The sequence below is a fragment of the Salvelinus namaycush genome, chromosome 3 (genome assembly GCF_016432855.1).
Source record: "Salvelinus namaycush isolate Seneca chromosome 3, SaNama_1.0, whole genome shotgun sequence".
NCBI lineage: Eukaryota > Metazoa > Chordata > Actinopteri > Salmoniformes > Salmonidae > Salvelinus > Salvelinus namaycush.
Window position 1 is genome coordinate 48345718 of NC_052309.1, and position 20372 is coordinate 48366089.

At 43.3% G+C, this 20372-nt stretch overlaps 1 protein-coding gene across 4 annotated transcripts in view; it reads right to left on the reverse strand.

Moving 5' to 3' along the window:
- The window catches only part of LOC120032014 (folliculin-interacting protein 1-like), a 33025-nt gene that overhangs the window by 10967 nt on the left and 1686 nt on the right, over nucleotides 1-20372 (reverse strand). The window contains exons 2-8 of one of the 4 annotated variants that reach the window (XM_038977934.1): nucleotides 10098-10227; nucleotides 7262-7408; nucleotides 3646-3746; nucleotides 3139-3213; nucleotides 2883-2974; nucleotides 1540-1623; nucleotides 636-707 (exon numbers count right to left, since the gene is read on the reverse strand). In XM_038977934.1, coding sequence (XP_038833862.1) covers nucleotides 636-707; nucleotides 1540-1623; nucleotides 2883-2974; nucleotides 3139-3213; nucleotides 3646-3746; nucleotides 7262-7408; nucleotides 10098-10227 — 701 coding nt within the window. Of the gene's footprint in view, nucleotides 1-635; nucleotides 708-1539; nucleotides 1624-2882; nucleotides 2975-3138; nucleotides 3214-3645; nucleotides 3747-7261; nucleotides 7412-10097; nucleotides 10228-20372 lie in introns of all 4 variants that reach the window. The other 3 variants (XM_038977926.1, XM_038977950.1, XM_038977942.1) reach the window with 3 other exon arrangements.

The window sequence follows — 20372 nt, forward strand, 5'->3', positions numbered from 1 at the left end:
GTGTGTGTGTGTGTGTGTGTGTGTGTGTGTGTGGTAGAGGGGACCAAATTAGAACCTCATTTACTAGTACCAGGTTTTGGGAGGTGCTATATTTAAGCATCTGCCTGTGACGCGGGTGGTTGACAGAAAGTGAGATTCCTCTCATGCTGGCAATGCCAGGGCTGGGGGTCAGTTTCCACTGCACAGGATTTTCCAGCATCTCTCTCTCCTCCACACCCCCATGAAGGATGGCTACATGGTGGCAGTGGGGGTCAATGAATGGAAAAAAAGGGTGGCCGTTAACATCTGAGCCATGCCTCCATTAGAAAGGCCCTGGTCAAACGTAGTGCACTGTGTAGGGCACAGGGTGCCATTTGGGATGCAACCGTGGTGACACTATCAATCCAGTTTGACCTTGAAGAGAAAGAAATGCTGTGTGGAGCTGACTGGTCTACAGCCGTGACCCAGAGGAATGTGGCTTCATCTAAACCCATTAGTTGTAAGAGCACTCTTGTTTAGAGATGGACACACCAGTGAGGTGAATCTAGTACTAAAACCCAGTAACCGAGGCGCAACATCTCAGAGACATATAAGGCTTCGGATCAGTGCAGGGTGTCTAGCAAGGCTAATCCTGGATTTAGTTTAATAGGCATTACCTGATCTGGCGATTCCACTGTCTCTCTCGTCGTATAGGTTTCTGCCCGGCATATCCATGGGGTTACTGTGGCCTGCAGGAGAGAGAGAGAGAGGGAGAGAGAGAAGGGGAAAGACTGAGAAACAGACCAGGTCGACTCGGCCCACTGAGGAGCGCAAGCCGGGAGGGGTGCCAGTGCTTTACCCACCACCGCTCTCAAAGCAAGGGGCAACCTTCGCTACCACAGAACATTCATTTCCCAATGACCAAGTCCACCAATTACATACCGCCACAGTGCAAGACACTTGCTACAGGGCCCTCTACTAGGGTACTGTGGTTTGTGTTCACTCTAACCCCACTCGGTGTTGAAGCAGGTGCAGCAGCAGTAGCATCGGAGATACACAACAAACAACATGTACGTTCGCAGAGGTTTACCTCGGCGTGAACACAATAGGCTAAATGACAAAGGGAAAGTTCACACCATAGTTTACGAGTGCAGAAAAATGTGGTGGCCAAGGCATTGTTTAGTGTGGTGCTGTTGATATGATTTACGGTCAAATCAACACAAGCTTTGCTGCAACGCGCCGTTGCCCCCCGCCCACCGTGGCCTGCACCTTATGAACATTCCACTATAGCATAGCTAGGGAGCAACATGCCGTGCCACCTAGCAGTGGCTTACAGAGGGTCACAAGGAGGCTATTTATACGTAAATCACCACAAGGGGAGAGGTTTCGGCGGTTCAGAGAAGGAGGGAGGAAAAGGAGGAGGGGGGATGGAGAGGTTATGGTTCGGAGGGTAGGAGGGAGTGAGGAAAGTGAGGGGTACAACAACCATAAAGCAGATATTGACCATGCCCCGTAATACACTTGCTGACACATGCGGCGTACGTACACATGCATGCAACTGCACACAAGCACATCGCAAACCTGAAAAGAAAGAGGCACTCTTGATGAGGCGGAGAGGGCCCTGCTCAGAGAAGGCCCGCCGCGGGCTGCAGAGCTGAGATAAACCTGCGCAGCACAAAACGGACAGGGAGAAGAGACAAAACAAAACCGGACATGAACCACTGTTAGTAGAGAAGCAGGAGGCCGACTACCATGTAGGCACTCTAACCCCGACGGAGAGACAGACAACCTGGAGCAGTCCGGGACCACAATGTGACCACAACGGAACCGCAACGTCCGTCGGATATATTTAGTTGCCACGGAGAGTAGTCGGTCAGGTGGACCAAGATCCCGCACAGAAAATACAACCTCACAGCGAAATACTTTTTAGAAAACATTCCGAAATTGTAGAGGAAAGTGTATTTTCTGTGGGGATGACAGAGAGAAAACAAGAGATGAATTTGCCAAAATATCTGTGTTTGCATCATAAATCTCTAGAGGCACAGGCTCCAGTGGAGAACTCTTGGCAAATTCAATTCAGCCTGTTTTAAACTGTCCTGAAATGGACGTTCAAGGAAAGGGAACAAACAGTTTGCCTGGAGAATACACATCAATTCAGGTAAAGTCAATTTACATGTGACACACGTAAAAAGAGAGCCAGTGTCTGATAAAGATTTGCAACACAGATCACATACAGTTAACTGCCCAAATAAATGAAACACTTGAGGAAATGAGGGATACAAAGTATATTGAAAGCAGGTGCTTCCACACAATTGTGGTTCCTGAGTTAATTAAGCAATTAACATTCAAATCAGTCTTATGTAATGTATAAAAATGCCAAGTGGCCCATTCATTTTGGCTACCATAGAAGAAGAGTTCAGTGACTTTGAAAGAGGGGTCTCAAAGGAGCACAGGGGTTTTCAAGGGTGTGTCTGTGTCTCAAGTCACCAGATCGCAACCCAATTTAACAGGTATGGGAGGTTCTGGAGCGGTGCCCGAGACTGTGTTTTCCATCGCCATCAACAAAACACCAAATTATGGAACTGCTTGTGGAAGAATGGTGTCGCATCCCTCCAATGGAGTTCCAGACACTTGTAGAATCTATGCCAAGGCGCAGTGAAGCTGTTCTGGCGGCTTGCGGTGGCCCAACGCCCTATTAAGACACTTCATGTTGGCGTTTCCTTTATTTTGGAAGTTAACTGTGTCTATGCATGGATAAAACGATAAACAAAGACATGATAGATAAACGGAGATATACAAAACAGTGCTTCAGCACAACCAAAATAAAATAAAACCCATCGGTGTCGATATGAACAGTATACATCCATTCATGTGTGAGACATTGTAGGTGCCAGACCAGTCAGTTGTACTGTGGTTGTGGTTACCTATGTTCCCCAGTAGACCGTTGGCCACAGTGTTCTGATCCGGCCTCAGAGCGTTGGGGTCCTGACCGATGAACTCCAGGCTGTCTTGCAGTCTGCCAGGAGCACACAGACAATGGCACAGGTTCAAAGGGCATCAGTAGAAGAGATCGAGATAGATGGAGCAAGCATAGAAAGAGGAGGAAGAGAAAGACAGGAGAGAGAGAGAGAAAGACAGGAGAGAGACAGATACATGAGGGAAGGTGGTAGTAGGGCTTACGTGTTAAGGCTGCCATAGACACTGCTCCCTGTTCGGGCTGTAAACACTTTACTCAACATCAGCTGATGGGGCGACCTGTAAACAGACAAGGGAGAAAGGGCGAGAAAAATAGGGGGGGGGGGGGGGGAGAATTCATGATGACTCGGTGCTCCTGACGTGTGATACCAGTCAAAAGTTTGAACTCATTCAATGGTTTTCCTTTACTTTCACAAGTTTCTACATTGTAGAATAATATTGAGGACATGCCAAGAGTGTGCAAAGCTGTCATCAAGGCAAAGGGTGGTTACTTTGACGAATCTAAAATCTAAAATTTATTGTGATTTGTTTAAAACTTTTTTGGTTACTACATGATTCCATATGTGTTATTTGATAGTTATGTCTTCACTATTATTACACTATTCAATAATGACAACACATCAAGACAGCTGCTGTGTACATTTCTTAGAGCTCCAGTTCAAAGTGCTGTGGGACACAATCTCCCCCCCCCCCCCCCCGCCTGGATCTCACCGTATCTGATGGATTTTGAGTGTGGAGCCCTTGTAGCTCATGGCCACAGAGCCAAACATCATCTCCCCCAACATGTTGGCATCAGAGGAGCACCGTGACCCCTGAGAGACAGGAGAGGAGAAGGGGAGAGAGGGAAAGGAGAACAGAAAGGGCGAGTAAATTGCATGGTTTTCTGCCGTCAAGACTGAAACATAATACATTGGATTGACATTAAAGTCTGAAAGGCATTTATTTTTTGGTTGCCCAAACACTTTGATCACTTGCCCTCAAATGTAAATGAGCTATTCATGCAGAGAACCATATATTGCCTGCCTTTCACCAACACATAGGGGACAAATAAGAAATTATCCGTAAAACAATTCTCAGAGCAGGCTCAACTTGCATGACTGCCATAAATGGTCTGCCTTTCACTCAAATGGGGAGGAACCAGAAATATCAGTTGTAGGCTACTGGAAGTCGTTGCAGTTTGGTTATTTTCGCAATCACACACACCTTAGCCAAATACATTTAAAACTCAGTTTCATAATTCCTGACATTTAATCCTAGTAAAAATTCCCTATTTTAGGTCAGTTAGGATCACCACTTTATTTTAAGAATGTGAAATGTCAGAATAATAGTAGAATGATTTATTTCAACTATTATTTCATCCATCACATCCCACTGGGTCAGAAGTTTACATACACTAAATTAGTATTTGGTAGCATTGCCATTAAATTGTTTAACTTAGGTCAAACGTTTTGGGTAGCTGTCCACAAGCTTCCCACAATAAGTTGGGTGCATTTTGGCCCATTCCTCCTGACAGAGCTGGTGTAACAGTCAGGTTTGTATACCTCCTTGCTCACACATGCTTTTTCAGTTCTCCCCACAGAGTGGCTTTGTGATGGCCACTCCAATACCTTGATTTTGTTGTCCTTAAGCCATTTACCACAACTTTGGAAGTATGCTTGGGGTCATTGTCCATTTGGAAGACCCATTACCGACCAAGCTTTAAATTCCTGACTGATGTCTTGAGATGTTGCGTCAATATATCCACATAATTTTCCTCCTCATGATGCCATCTATTTTGTGAAGTGCACCAGTGCCTTCTGCAGCAAAGCACCCCCACAACATGATGCTGCCACCACCATGCTTCAAACCGTAGTCTGGATTTTTTATGGCGGTTTCGGAGCAGTGGCTTCTTCCTTGCTGAGCGGCCTTTCAGGTTATGTCGATATAGGACTCGTTTTACTATGAATATAGATACTTTTGTACCCGTTTCCTCCAGCATCTTCACAAGGTCCTTTGCTGTTGTTCTGGGATTGATTTGCACTTTTCGCACCAAAGTACGTTAATCTCTAGGAGACAGAACGCGTCTCCTTCCTGAGCGGTATGACGGCTGCGTACAGATGAACGTGGTACCTTCAGGCATTTGGAAATTGCTCCCAAGGATGAACCAGACTTGTGGAGGTCTAGTCTGAGGTCTTGGCTGATTTCTTTTGATTTTCTCATGATGTCAAGCAAAGAGGCACTGAGTTTGAAGGTAGACCTTGAAATACATCCACAGGTACAACTCCAATTGACTCAAATTATGTCAATTAGCCTATCAGAAGCTTCTAAAGCCATGACATCATTAGAATTTTCCAAGCTGTTTAAAGGTACAGTCAACTTAGTGTATGTAAACTTCTGACCCACTGGAATTGTGATAGTGAATTATAAGTGAAATAATCTGTCCGTAAACAATTGTTGGAAAAATTACTTGTGTCATGCACAAAGTAGCTGTCCTAACCGACTTGCCAAAAATATAGTTTGTTAACTTCTTATGGCTGCAAGGGAAAGTATTGAGTAGCCAGTGAAATCGTGCCCATTTCAAACGGCCTCGTACTCAATTCTTGCTCGTACAATATGGATATTATTATTCTTTTTGGATAGAAAACACTCTAGTTTCTAAAACCGTTGGAATTATTTCTCTGAGTGAAACAGAACTAATTTGGCAGCACTTTCCCTGACCAGGAAGTGCAATGTCAGAAATATATGCTCTGTTCAACTTGATGCCTATACATGGTCATGACACTTAGGAGTCTACTTACACTCCATACGCCTTCCTCTTGGTGTCAAGAGGATGTGAGAGAAGAAATTTTGTGTTCATCTTGGTCTGAGGTGGAATAAAAGCTATTTCTTTGACGTGACCGTCCACTTCCGGTACTCTGAAGCGCGCGACAAGGAAGTGGGATTGACTTCTGTTTTGCTGCCGTAACGGACGACAACTATCCCCGGCTCTGATTTTTTTTGATACATGTGACCATATCATCGTAATGTATGTTTTTTCAATATAGTTTAATCAGATTATTGAAATTTTTTCGGGAGTTTTGCCGTGTTCCGTCCTCTGACTGTGTTTACGTTGGAGAGATTTGTGCCACTCGGCTAGTGCCAATGCTAAGTGAAGAGGGAAATTTGCCATTCTGAATCCAAACAACGACTCATCTGGACAGAGGACACCTTGTTCAACATTCTGATGAAAGATCAGCAAAAGTAAGACCCAATTTATGATGTTATTTCATATATCTGTCGTGCATGTGAACTGGTCGTGGGCGCCCAAGTGTTTCTGGCTATTGTGGCTACGCAAATATAGCGCTACATTTTGTTTTCGCTGTAAAACATTTAATAAATCGGAAATATTGTTTGGAATCACAAGATGCCTGTCTTTCAATTGCTGCACACTATGTATTTTTCAGAAATGTTTTATGATGAGTAATTAGCTATTTGACGTTGGTGTCTGTAAATATTATGGCTGTTTTCGGTGCAATTTCTGATTGTAGCTGAAATGTAAACTATGGTTTATACCTGAAATATGCAAATTTTTCGAACAAAACATATGCTATACAATAAATATGTTATCAGACTGTCATCTGATGAAGTTTTTTCTTGGTTAGTGGCTATTTATTTCTTTATTTGGTCGAATTTGTGATAGCTACTGATGGAGTAAGAAACTGATGGAGTAAGAAAAGTGGTGTCTTTTGCTAACGTGGTTAGCTAATAGATTTACATATTTTGTCTTCCCTGTAAAACATTTTAAAAATCGGACATGTTGGCTTGATTCACAAGATGTGTACCTTTCATATGCTGTATTGGACTTGTTAATGTGTGAAAGTTAAATATTTAAAAAAAATATCTTTTGAATTTCGCGCCCTGCACTTTGAGCTGGATGTTGTCATAAGTGTACCGGTGCCGGGCTGCCGCCATAAAAGGTTAACAAGAAATTTGTGGAGCGGTTGAAAAACGAGTTTTATTGACTCCAATCTAAGTGTATGTAAACTTCCGACTTCAACTGTATGTATGTATGTATATAAAAAAACATATGTCCATGAGTGACTGTTCAGTTTACTTGCCTCAGGCAATAGGGAAACCCTTTATGTCAAACTATTAGGGTTCAAGCCAGTGTCTTTTGATCATGAAATAGCTCTCAGTGGTATGCTTTGAGGAGCTGTGGCCCATCTATCCAAACAGCGCGTGAGGTGTCAGAGGGACCATTCTTACCCATAGAGATGTACTAGAGTTAAATCTCCTTTCCAATGGTGTTTCGCATGCCAAAACAGGCCTCGAGTCAAGTACGCCTCTCTGTCCAACAGTATGTTCTCACCTGGAAGCGCAGGCCCTGTTCCCTGGGTTCCCGGGGCTCGGAGGCGCAGGAGGAGGAGCTGTCTAGAGAGCTGGAGCTGCCCCCTGTAGGCCTCAGCTGGCAGCACTTCCCAAACACCTTCATCTGGGCCTCACTACTGCACATCTTCTGCTGGGGGAGGACCAAACAAATAATACATTTATATATATATATATATACACACACACACAAAATTATGTGGACACCTCTTCAAATTAGTAGATTCTGCTATTTCAGCCACACCTGTTGCTGACGGGTGTATAAAATCAAGTCGTAAAATGTTTGCCCTGCTAGAAATGTAAGTGCTGTTATTGTGAAGTGGAAACGTCTAGGAACAACAACGGCTCAGCCGCAACATGGCAGGCCACACAAGCTCACAGAACGTGACCGCCGAGTGCTGAAGCGTGTAAAAATCGCCTGTCCACGATTGCAACGCTCACTACCGAGTTCCAAATTGCCTCTGGAAGCAACGTCAGCACAATGACTGTTCGTCGGGAGCTTCATGAAATGGGGTTGCATGGCCGAGCAGCTGAACAAAAGCCTAAGATCACCATGCGCAAAGCCAAGCGTCGGCTGGAGTGGTGTAAAGTTCGACGCCATTGGACTCTGGAGTAGTGGAAACGCGTTCTCTGGAGTGATGAATCACGCATCACCATCTGGTAGTCTGATGGACGAATCTGGGTTGGCGGATGCCAGGAGAACGCTTCCTTCCTCAATGTCAACTGTAAAGTTTGGTGGAGGAATAATGTCTGTTTTTCATGGTTCAGGCCCCTTAGTTCCAGTGAAGGGAAATCTTAACGCTACAGCATACAATGATATTCCAGATGATTCTGTGCTTCCAACTTTGTGGCAACAGTTTAAGGAAGGCATTTTCCTGCTTCAGCATGACAATGCTCCTTTGCACAAAGCGAGGGCCATAAAGAAATGGTTTGTCGATATCAGTGTGAAAGAACATGACTGGCCTGCACAGAGACCTGACCTCAAACACTTTTGGGATGAATTGGAACGCAGACTGCGAGCCAGGCCTAATCGCCCAACATCAGTGCCTGACCTCACTAATGTTCTTGTGGCTAAATGGAAGCAAGCCCCCGCAACAATGCTCCAACATCTAGTGGAAAGCCTTCCCAGAAGAGTGGAGGCTGTTATAGCAGCAAAGGTTGGGACCAACTCCATATTAATGGCCATGATTTTAGAATGAGATGTTTAAGCAGGTGTCCACATACTTTTGGTCATGTAATGTATGTAGTACAAGAATTAGGCCCTGGTCCTTTGAGTTTCTCGCATACACACCCCCCCCCCCCAAAAAAAAAACAACACTAGTATTTGTCATGGCCTATCACATAAATAAGAAGCATACTGCCTCTGTCTTAGGTTTGATGAGCTTCTGACTGATCTTTAAACATAAACGCTGGATATCTTTTGCACAGAGGGCACATTTATAGGAATTGTCTGACAGTATAGTTACACATATACACACCCGGATGGAATTCAATAGTTTAGCGGTACAATCTTTCCCCCAAAAAATATGCACGTAGAGCGACAAAAATGTTCTTCTGTTCATGTTTGAATGATTGATGTTTATAGACATACATTGCTTAAATAATGATAATAACAAATACAGTGCATTGAGGGATTTCCTAAGAAACCAAATAGTGTTAGTAACATTAAATGTAAATAAAAACATTATTAAATCAAGCCTTTATCAAAGCTTTATCTCGTATTCCTACGCAAACACAACCAACAAAGAGGCTTTCTGTATCTCACGAAATGAGATTGATGTCAGAGCATTCAACGTTATTTCTGTTCGTCTTAAATCCATACAGATTAAAACACAAATCTTACCCCCCCCCCATGTGATGTGACTTAATTTGTCAGCAGAGAATGGCACCCTATTATACTGGACTGCGTGTGTTGCTTTGCTTTAGTAATGGCTCACATCAAACAAATGTCTCGCCACACCCTGATAGAGTACACAAAGGCTTGGTACATGTGAGTGCCTGTCATATGACTTCCTCAGGAACTCGTGAGCTGGAGCTGCAACCGCACTCTTGCTCTCCCTCACTCCCTCCCCCTCTCTCTTGCTCCCCCTCCCTCTCTGCAGCACCCACTCCCTCCCCCTCTCGCACTCACTCACTGCTCACCCTCTTTCTAGCTTGTACAACCTCGTTACTCCCCCTCCCTCCCTCTCAAGCTAACTCACTCACTCTAACTTGCTCTCCACCTCTCCAGGGAGAAACAATATCCTCAGGCAAAAAACCATCATGTGACAGGGGTCACACAGGAGCAAACTAAACCTTAATCATGCTGCAGAATGCATTGAATGGCAATGACTAACATAGTACCCACACTTGTTGCATAGACAGGCCTAGCTAATTGTGGCCCTTATCCAATAAACTCATATTGCTTTTTAATACAAACATTTACAATAGGTTGTTAAAGTAAATACACATGTTCTATTTGGACACAAGGGTGATATAAGTCAAGCAGTTGGGGTGCTGTCAACACCAAAGTACATTGCAGCAACCCATGACAGCGCAATGCCAAAAGGGCTGAAGATGTGTGATAGAGACTCAGACTGGTCATGTGAGTCTGGAGGAATGTTTACACATCGGTGGCGGGTGTCAGCTGATGCTATTATTATTATTATTGGAGATAAGAGGTCCAGTTCAAACCGGTCAAGCCCTCTCTAATACAGCCACAGGAGCTTTAGACAGCATTACCCATTTCCCCCACACTATGGTGTACAGCCTCATAAAACATCTTCCCCAGACAAGACAGACACATCGCCCCCCATATCCCTCACCAAAGTGTCACTCACCGAGGCAGGGGCTTCCTCTGCACTCCTCTTTTTGGCACTGGAGTCGAAGAGGACATTTCTCCCCCGTCGCTCACAGTCTTGGTACACTATCAATCTGATCTGGCTAGGGTCCAGCTGTGGGGATGACCAGCTAGAGAAAGAGAGAGAAAGAGAGATGGGGGGGGGGGGGGGGCAAGCATGAAGCATATGAGCATGCTGGCACTACTAGCAATGAATGTAGACCTGTTACTCAAACTATCAAACTGACTCCCAAAATATAAGCAGCACGTTAAAACAGACATTCCCCAGTCAGACCTGTCTTCACCCAGTCAGAATACCAGAACCAAGCAGAGGTCCATAATGGCCCAGGTAAACTCCATCAAATAAAGGATAAATTACAATAAAAAGTAAAACAGGTTCACAGTGATGGACTGACAGTTGGTTAATAAGTCCTCTTATTAGGACCTTTCGGTCGGTGGGCCTGCCCGTCGTGCCATTGCGGCCATTCCTCCCCTCATTCTGCCGCCTCCCTGATGGAGAGCAGAGACAGCTATGGCCACCCCCCAGCCTCCACCACAGGGCCTGTTCGGTTTGGAGGGCCGTAAAAAAAAGTGATGGACAGACAGACGAAACAGAGGAGGATTTTTCTCAAATCTGAGGGATGGGAAGCAGGGAGTGGATAGGCCTATTTCAAGCTGTTTATTGGAGAGTCTGTGAGGGGTCCTCTTAAATGCCACTGTTTTGAGGGGGGGTGAGGGAGCTTAGCTGTCCTAACTCCCTGTCAATACCATTAGTCACAGCCCACTGGTATTTGTGTTCTCTGCATTACTGTGGTCCTTCAGGGCCAGGGATGTGTACTGGTCTGGGCTAAGTGCGTGTGTGTGACATGCTGTTTACCAAAACACTGGTGTCAGTCACAGTATAACCTACATACCTCATTCACTTGGGGGGGGGGGTTTAGTTCTTAAGCCTCTAATCTAAAGGAACTTTTAATCAAGTTATCCATTGCTCATCTCAAGTCGTTTGATCATTTATATTGTATTAGGGGCTTGGGTGGTACACTATATATATACACACACACACCGCATACACTGGATGTTTTTTCAACACCGTCAAAATTATTTCTTTGAAGTTTAATACATTTGAATATTTACAGATACTTTAAGTAAATACTTGCAGTCAACTTGTGCAGTACCTCAGAAGATAAAGGAGATAGTGTTCTTCATTTCACCTGTCACCATTTTTTATTAGAAGGCTTACCTGCAGTCCCCAGGTAAGTCCTCACGTGGTGTTTGTTTACAAGCACACGACGAAAGACCGGAGCCTTGTTTGTCACCCACTGTTGTGCTGCACGCGCCAGGTGATCTAGTTACAGTATGGAATTCACAACTACATGTTTGCCAGCCAGGTATCTTATTACTATTAAGTTAACGGTCTAAAATATGCCAAATTCTCCGCAGTTGTGCATTTGGTTTGCTAATTTAGTAGCTAGTTAGCTATCTAGCTAAGTGGTTAGCTACAGTACTTCCAAAATCAAGCTTTGCTTGGTAACAGCAGAGAATCCGCTCCTGGACCAAGAGCCTTGCTGTTTAATATTTGTTTTGTATGTGCAGCTAACTTTGAGTAGTATTTTTTAGTTACTTGTATAGTTTAGGTCAGAAACTATACAATGTTAGCAATGCCTTTGTTTGAATTTAGTTAGCATTTTCTACGGGATTTTACATGTACTTGTTAGCATTGATAACCTTCGGATTAGAGCCTCGGTGGGGTTGAAAACAGTGCCCCTTGTGTTCAACGCCAATATTACCAAATATCCCAGTGTGGTACAAGGTTGGTAGGAAAGTATGACACTGGATACTGCCCAAGCCTAGCTCGTATGACATTGGCCGAACATAACGTCTATCATTGAAATAGATTCATTATCAGTGTCCTCACAATAATTGCTACGTCCGAGTACAATATTCCCTTTATGTGCCCATCAAACCTTCACTCAATGACAGCACTAATCGAGTAGGTCGGCTAAACGAAAAACAACATTCAAGAAAAGAAACCTTGAAAGTGAATGAGGTGATGGTACACGAATCCTATAAAGTAATCATCCTTGGACTCATTCATGGAGTGCAAAAGTTGTCCATTTTGAAAGCAAGGCCTACCCTGGCGAGAATCAGCATTCCATGGCAGGCCAAGAATACTCCCCTACCCATTGCAGAGCATAGGAAAGAGCAGACTAGTCAAACTTACTGTGCCTTTGTCCTAAATTGTACCCTATTCGCTACATAGGGCACTACTTGTTCCACAGGTTTATGGTCAAAATTAGTGCACTATATAGGGATTAGGGTGCCATTTGGGATGCAAAGAGCCTGTTACACCCCAGGCTCTCCATAGCTGGCCTATATATTCTGTTCAGAAACATCCAATTCCCCTCAGACAACCAAGTCATCAATGATGTTGGCTCTGAGTTACGCACGAGGCATTCACTTTTTCTCATTGGGGCAAAAGTCGGTCCGCTCTCCTTCCTGTGTCGTCGTGTAGTTGAGAAGTGTCAATTTGTTAGTAGGTGAACGGAAGTGTCCTATAAATTGGACTAAATGATAGGATCAAACCGTATGGACTAAATGATAGGATCAAATGACAGTAGCGCAGGCCTACAGCCTGTCAATATGTTTTAAGCACCATGGCATTACTCCTTAGCATGATACATTTACATATAGGCTAGGCCTAGCTAAAGCTAGTAATAGGATTCATTCAGCCTAACAAACAGAAGGGAGTACAAAAACTAAAACATAGTATGAGCTTGGCAAATCATTTCAGCAGAGGACAACAGACAACGCAGCTCTCCATCTTATCAGAACAGAAGTCAGCAGACGAGAGAAAGTGGAGCAGTTTTAAGAACACTGTGTCCATCAACCAGTGACAGAGAGCGAGCGGGGAGAAACAAGGAAACAGACCCTATGACAGTTGGCTATTAGGAGCCATTCATAAAAGCAGCAGCACACAAGACTGTTACATACAGCAGCACAGTGCTGACCTCAATTCAGACTGAGCCTATAAAATAGCCTACAAAAATAAGGCCTATAAACATCATATTAATTTCCTTGCGGTATCCACCTCTTAATGTGTTTCTCTATCCCTCAGTCTATGAATGTTTCAAATGTACTATTTAGACTAGGGCATTTGTAATAACAACAACATTTGCTTATAGCTCAGCTGTATCAATCAGAGCATACAATCTACAAAGAAGCATTGTGTGAGCCGGAGCCCTGCAGTGCAAAAGTAAACTCCCTAAAAATTACAGAAGACGGACGGCCTTTGACTGAAAGGCGGTAAACACTGCATCCACACTGGTTCCAAATAGAGAAGCAACTGCAAGCTGTCAGAGCACTAATCACCACATTACATAACACAGCAGCACACTGTCACCACAATTATAGTGAAAATATATAGCCTTGCGCCACTTAAAAACAAGTAGATTCAAGCACCGCGACACACAGCTGCAGCTCTCTCCGTGAAGCTGAAAGTAACCTTGAGTTAGGTATTCTAACCACATTAAAATCCAACACGGTCAAATCCTGAACAGTATCACAAACACATGGCAATAATCATACACACAAGCAGCAAGCTGTTTGAAATATTACTAGGTACCTGGGCATCATTGTGCATCTGCCAGTCTTTCCCCCAGCCCTCTCTTTGCCCTCTCATCCACTGCGTGGCTAAGAATAGCTCTGAACTAAATTCACACAACAACATGAGACTGTCAGGTGATCTTTGCGCTGTGCTGGACAGCGCCTGGACAAAGGCATCCCGGCACTGCCGCTGCCCACTGGGCGGGAGTCTAGTCCCCCTCTGAAACTAAAGAAAGTGACAGGCACAGCCATCCACTGGAGGTCTTCACAGGGAATAATATGTCCTCCTCGCTGTGACCGCAGAACAGCCCTCCCTCCCACCAGAAAGGCACTGTGTGTGTGTGTGTGTGTGTGTGGTGGGCAGCCAAGTGGGGTGAACATGCATGTTACATAAACAGTCAACCTAAGCTGTGACGCTTTTCCTCTGTCTGATAATGGGGGTTGTTTTTGAATACACAGAGGGTACTTTTCCAGATAAGCATTCTGGTGAACCAGTCCAGCTAGGCTATATTATAAAACTCTGGGCTGAAAATGAAACCCTGCTTTAGGACGCTGGGTGCTAGAATAACCTAATCACACTTTCTTATGAGTGAAAGAGGACACCTGCTTACCGACTCCAACACACAAACACCATCTCACACACACATACACACACACACACACACACACACACACACAACTGGATCTGTGGGCAACACACACATACCCTCCCTGCTAAAACTAAAAACACAGTGACTGCGTCTGAACTGGGGAGGGGTCAGTGGGAGCTGGAGGAAGGGGGAATCCTTTCTCCAATCTCTCTCAACAGCCCCAGAGAAGCCACAAGATGCTAATGCAGGGGAGCTTGAAAGCTCCAAGTCCCCACCACGGCTGACTCACTTGGACACCTGACCCACAACCTGTTGTGTTTCCTTGGTTTCAGCCAGGTGACCGCTCACTTCTGCATTCTTATCCATGAGTCATATGATCCATGAGTGTGTGGATCACATCCACATTCTCATCAAACCAAGTTCAACCCCTGATTGTTCAATGGAAAGGATGCCAGAGGAAACCACAAACCCAGGGGCTGTGTGTCTATGACTGAGTGGATCATGCTGCATCACACATGTGTAAGAACGGTGTAACGTTGTGGAATGCTATTGCTGTTACATGATTGCCAAACTCGCGTTATCTCTGGGGAAAATAGTTATTCTACTTTAAGTCAAGCTGAGTGCAAGGGGACTATGCCTAATTCTGAGCTTCAGTTCTAGACCAAGAAATGGCTGTCTGAAAGCCCCCACAATACTGAGTGTCTCTGTTTTGCCAGACTGTACAGAAAGTAGGTAGTCAGGTGATATGGGATACATCACTGATATGGGACTCTCAACTAAATAGGTTAGACCTAGATTACATTCCGAGAGGCCTTTAAGTGTTCATATCAGTTTATGGTGTAACATTACACATGCACATGATTGACAAAAGCATATTTCTCTCAAATGTTGTGCACAAATTTATTTACATCCCTAATTAAATTAGCATTTCCTCTTTGCCAAGATAATTAATCCACCTGACAGGTGTGGCATCAAGAAGCTGATGATAAACAGTATGAATATTAAACAGGTGCACCTTTTGCTGGGGACAATAAAAGGCCACTAAAATGTGCAGTTTTTTCACACCATAATTCCACAGATATCTCAAGTTTTGTGGGAGTGTGCAATTGGCATACTGACTGCAGGAATGTCCCCCAGAGCTGTTGCCAGATAATTTAATGTTCTTTTCTCTACCATAAGCCGCCTGCAATATGATTTTATTGAATTTGTCAGTACGTCCAACTGACCTCAACCACAGACCACATGTATGGCCTTGTGTGGGTGAGAGGTTTGTTGATGTCAACGTTGAAAGTGCCCCATGGTGGAGGTGGAGGTGGGGTTATGGTATGGTCAGGCATAAGCTACGGACAATGAACACAATTGCATTTAAAATCGATGGCAATTGGAATGCACAGAGATACGGTGATGAGATTCTGAGGCCCATTGTAAGGCATCTGTAACCAGCAGATTTATTTTAATTTAATGATTTCCTTATATGAACTGTAACTCAGTAAAATCTTAAACATTACTGATACCACAAGCCCAGTTCCATGACTCACGGCAACCCAAATAGCACCCTATTCCCTATATAGTGCATTACTTCTGACCAGGACACATTGGGTTCTAGTTAAAAAGTAGTGCACTAACCTATATAGGGAATAGGGTGCCATTTGGGACAAGCTCTGACTGCCAATTCTGAGAAACAGCAAAAAGGGTTTCTGGCAAAGTTGGTATTGTAGTCAGGGTTAGAATTCTGAGGGGAGTTAAGCCATCAGCATGCTTCAGTTCAGCTGGCGCCTTGCTGAACTCGGCTAGGCAAAACGAACGAGTGTGCGTCCGCATACTCCCTTAAAAGATCAATAGTACTGTTTGTCCATTCTGAGAGAACTTCCTCAAAAAGTCTAAATTAATCTAAGATAAGAAATGTGTCATTAATTGACTGAGTTAAGGAGATCTAAGTTGCGCAATTTTCCATCAAAGATGTTTGATGCAGTATTTCAAGTTTTTTAAAAAGTGCATGAAAACATTTCGTTGAATGACAAATTTAAGAATCCCTACTATTGACCAATCACAGACGAAGGCACATAGTCGGCTGCCAACCTCAGCTTGTCCTCGAGAAAAAATATAATGTGCGTGAACAACCGGGAAAAAAAACTTGCCGAAGACCAAATTAAGACAAAATGTGTCATAATATACGCACAAACTGTTACGAACTGTTATCAGCTGGGAAACATGCGGACGCTTTTAGGCCTGCATATTAAAATCTAGGATAAATGCCGGTAGGCCTACACCGTTCAAACACCAGCTTTTCAAAGGCTTTGATGTGGTTTATCAGGAAACATTGATTGTGCTGCTAACTAAGAGAGCATGGAAGAGTTCAAGAAATAGGCCTAGTAGGCTACATATATTTACATTTGATAGCCTAAATCTCACACAAATAGGCTATTCTGTTTCCATTAAGACATAGGCAACTATTAGTACTTACCAGTACCATAGGTAAAGACAGGGTGGGGTCCTTTACACAAAATATATATCTTTACCATGACCCTGCTGTTCTCAGAACTCTTGAGTCACTTAAAATAGCACTGATAGGAAGAACATGTCGACAAGCTGTCTTACAGACCACTGGCCTGCCTGATGAGATGCAACACACTCACTAGACCAACTCATTAAAAAAGAAAAACCACAAAGTAGCCAAACCACAACTCAAGACGGGGAAGCAGGAGATTGGATGTAAAAAATAAATAAAAAAGCAACAACTTTCCCTCATCTAACCTGGCAGCTACTTTTACAGGTTGTGACTGACTAGGGAATAGAAGTGATACTGTGACAGACGTTATTTACATTTTACATTTTAGTCATTTAGCAGACGCTCTTATCCAGAGCGACTTACAGTAGAGTGCATACATTTTATTACATTTTTCTTTTTTTTTCACATACTGAGACAAGGATATCCCTACCGGCCAAACCCTCCCTAACCCGGACGACGCTATGCCAATTGTGCGTCGCCCCACGGACCTCCCGGTTGCGGCCGGCTGCGACAGAGCCTGGGCGCGAACCCAGAGACTCTGGTGGCGCAGCTAGCACTGCGATGCAGTGCCCTAGACCACTGCGCCACCCGGGAGGTTATGATTGATGATCCCGCACATGACACACACACACACACACACACACTGTTATGAAACTATGTGCAGAGGGAACTTGAGCCTAGATTTCACCTCTCTCAACCATTCCACTACTACATCTTAAAGTATCTGTCCAGTGTTCGAGAATGTTTATGAAATATTTCCCTACAATTAATTACCACATGAATTAAATAGATGTCCTTCCCCAAAAATATAACTAAGGACGTTAAAAAGCAGCTTTTCTCTGTGCCTCTGCTTGGCCTGTTAGGAAAGAGTGGTTTGGGAGTAAACTGCTTTGACAGCTCATCCAATGAAACTTGCATACAGCTGGATATTCAAATTAGCTTCCATGTGGGGGCACTGGGGCAGTCTGCCTGAGCCCGAAAGGACCAAGTCAAATAGTTTGGATAGATTCAGGATTTGGAAACACACGATGGAACTACTAGTGCACTTTACCATAACAGCAATAAATGCAGACAGATAATTTCACAAGTGTGAGTCGTTTCTGTCCTTTGCTTTGTCACTATATTCCTTTCCTTGAAAAACAAGAAAAAAGCGGTCTGTGTACTGTTTGTCCATCTTTACACTTCCTCAAAATATTCAGAATTAATCGGAGATAACTTAAGAAATCTGTCATGAATTTACACCTTTTTGCAGAAGAAATCATGATGGTACAATTTTACATTAAGATGTTTGGTGCACTATTTCTCAAGTAATCTTTTGTTGCATATAAAGTGTAATTGAATTAAACACTTCATTGAAGAATCCCTACTGTTGACAAATCACTGACGAAGGAGTGTAAAGTTTGGCTTCCCTCGAGAAAAACATTTCTGTGCACGAAGCTGCTTGCCTAATCACATAAGGGCACATCTTATCCAAAGAGGATGATGTCATTATCTAAGCAAATTTCAAGCGTTTTTAAAAAAACGGTTCGCTTCAAAAACAAGTGTACTGAGTAGGGATGCACGATATATCGGTGAACATATCGGAATCGGACGATATTAGCTAAAAAACGCCAACATCGGATGTCTAGTTTAACGCCCCGATGTGCAAAACCCGATGTCAAAGGTACCGTGCATACATATAACGTAGGTACATGACCGCAACTTAACCCTGTTGCCCAAAGCTAACGTTATAAGCAGCCAGCTAGCTTCATCTGGCTAGTAACGGTCGACCGCACCGGGTTGTGTTGTGAAGCTAGCCACAATTAGGATTAGGCACAATAGTGGAATTTGCCTTCACAATAAAATGTATGTCATTGAGAGTAATGCAAATGAATACAAATAGTAGAATTATGCCATATTTTTATTTTGAAGGCTAACTGCAAAGTCCACCATTGTGGCTAATCCTTATTGCGGCTAGCTTCACATAGATGGGTCCGACCACAATTAATCAAACAAGAACGTCTTATAAATTAGGGTTATTTTAGATGACACCTAGCTATATAGTTAGCTAGCTAACTAACTATAGCTACTGAAACAGAAGTCATGTTATTTGACACATCAAAGTGTTATTTGACGTGTATCTTTTTTGACACGCAAAGACCTGAACGGCATTCCATAGAAGTACTGGTTGAGAATGAAACAACTGAACAAGCACAGCAAGTAAATCAGCACAGCAAGTAAATGAAAGAAATAGGTTATGACAATGTTTTACTGGTAATGGGAACATACATAACTGCCAACAAAACAACTTTTTGGTCAGTGTGGTGTGTGTAACCTTTATTTAACTAGGCAAGTCAGTTAAGAACAAATTCTTATTTACAATGATGGCCCGGAAGATGCTGGGCCAATTGTGCGCTGCACTATGGGAATCCCAATCATGGCCGGATGTGATACAGCCTGGATTCGAACCGGGGACTGTAGTGATGCCTCTTGCACTGAGAAGCAGTGCCTTAGACCGCTGCGTCCATGTGGGTGTGTTAACTATTTAACTGTACTAGCATGCTTAAAAAGCAGCTAAAATGATAAATATCGGTTATCAGTTTTGCTTTTTTTGGCAAGGAAAATATCAGAAATCGGTATCAGCCAAAAATGTCATATCAGTGCATCACTAGAACTGAGTGTTTTTTCTCTAATGTATGCTTTGGCTAATAAGTAAATGGTGAGTCAACAACATTATTTGGTTATGAGCAACCAGGTTTTCATCTAGATTTATTTATATATTTTTTTTTACATGAGGCAGCCACCAACATGCTTGAAAATACGAAGTGTAGCACTTAGTGATGTGTTGTCCCGAACATAATGCTTTGTATTCAGGACATGAAGTTAATTTCTTCACTGCCTTATTGCAAACAGGATGCATGGAATATTTTGGAATATTTTTTTATTCTGTACATGCTTCCTTCTTTTCACTCTGTCATTTAGTTTAGTATTGTGGAGTAAATACAATGTTGATCCATCCTCAGTTTTTTCCTATCAAAGCCATTCAACTCTGTAACTGTTTTAACGTCACCATTGGCCTCATGGTGAAATCCCAGAGCGGTTTCCTTCCTCTCCGGCAAGTGAGTTAGGAAGGACACCTGTATCTTTGTAGTGACTGGGTGTATTGATACGCCATCCAAGTGTAATGAATAACTTCACTATGTCCAAAGGGATATTGAATGTCCGTATTTTTATTATTATTTTTTACCCATCTACCAATAGGTGCCCTTCTTTGCGAGGCATTGGAAAACCTTCCTGGTCTTTCTGGTTGAATCTGTGTTTGAAATTCATTGATCGACTGCGACCTTACAGATAATTGAATGTGTGGGGTACAGAGATTAGGTAGTCATTCAAAAATTGTGTTAAACACTATTACTGCACACAGAGTGAGTCCATGCAACTTGTGAAGCAGATTTGTACTCCTGAACTGATTTAGGCTTGCCATAACAAAGGGGTTGAACACTTGACTCAAGACATTTCTTTCCATTAAATTGGAGACTACATTTTTTTTTAAACACAATTCCACTTTGCCATTATGGGGTATTGTGTGTAGATC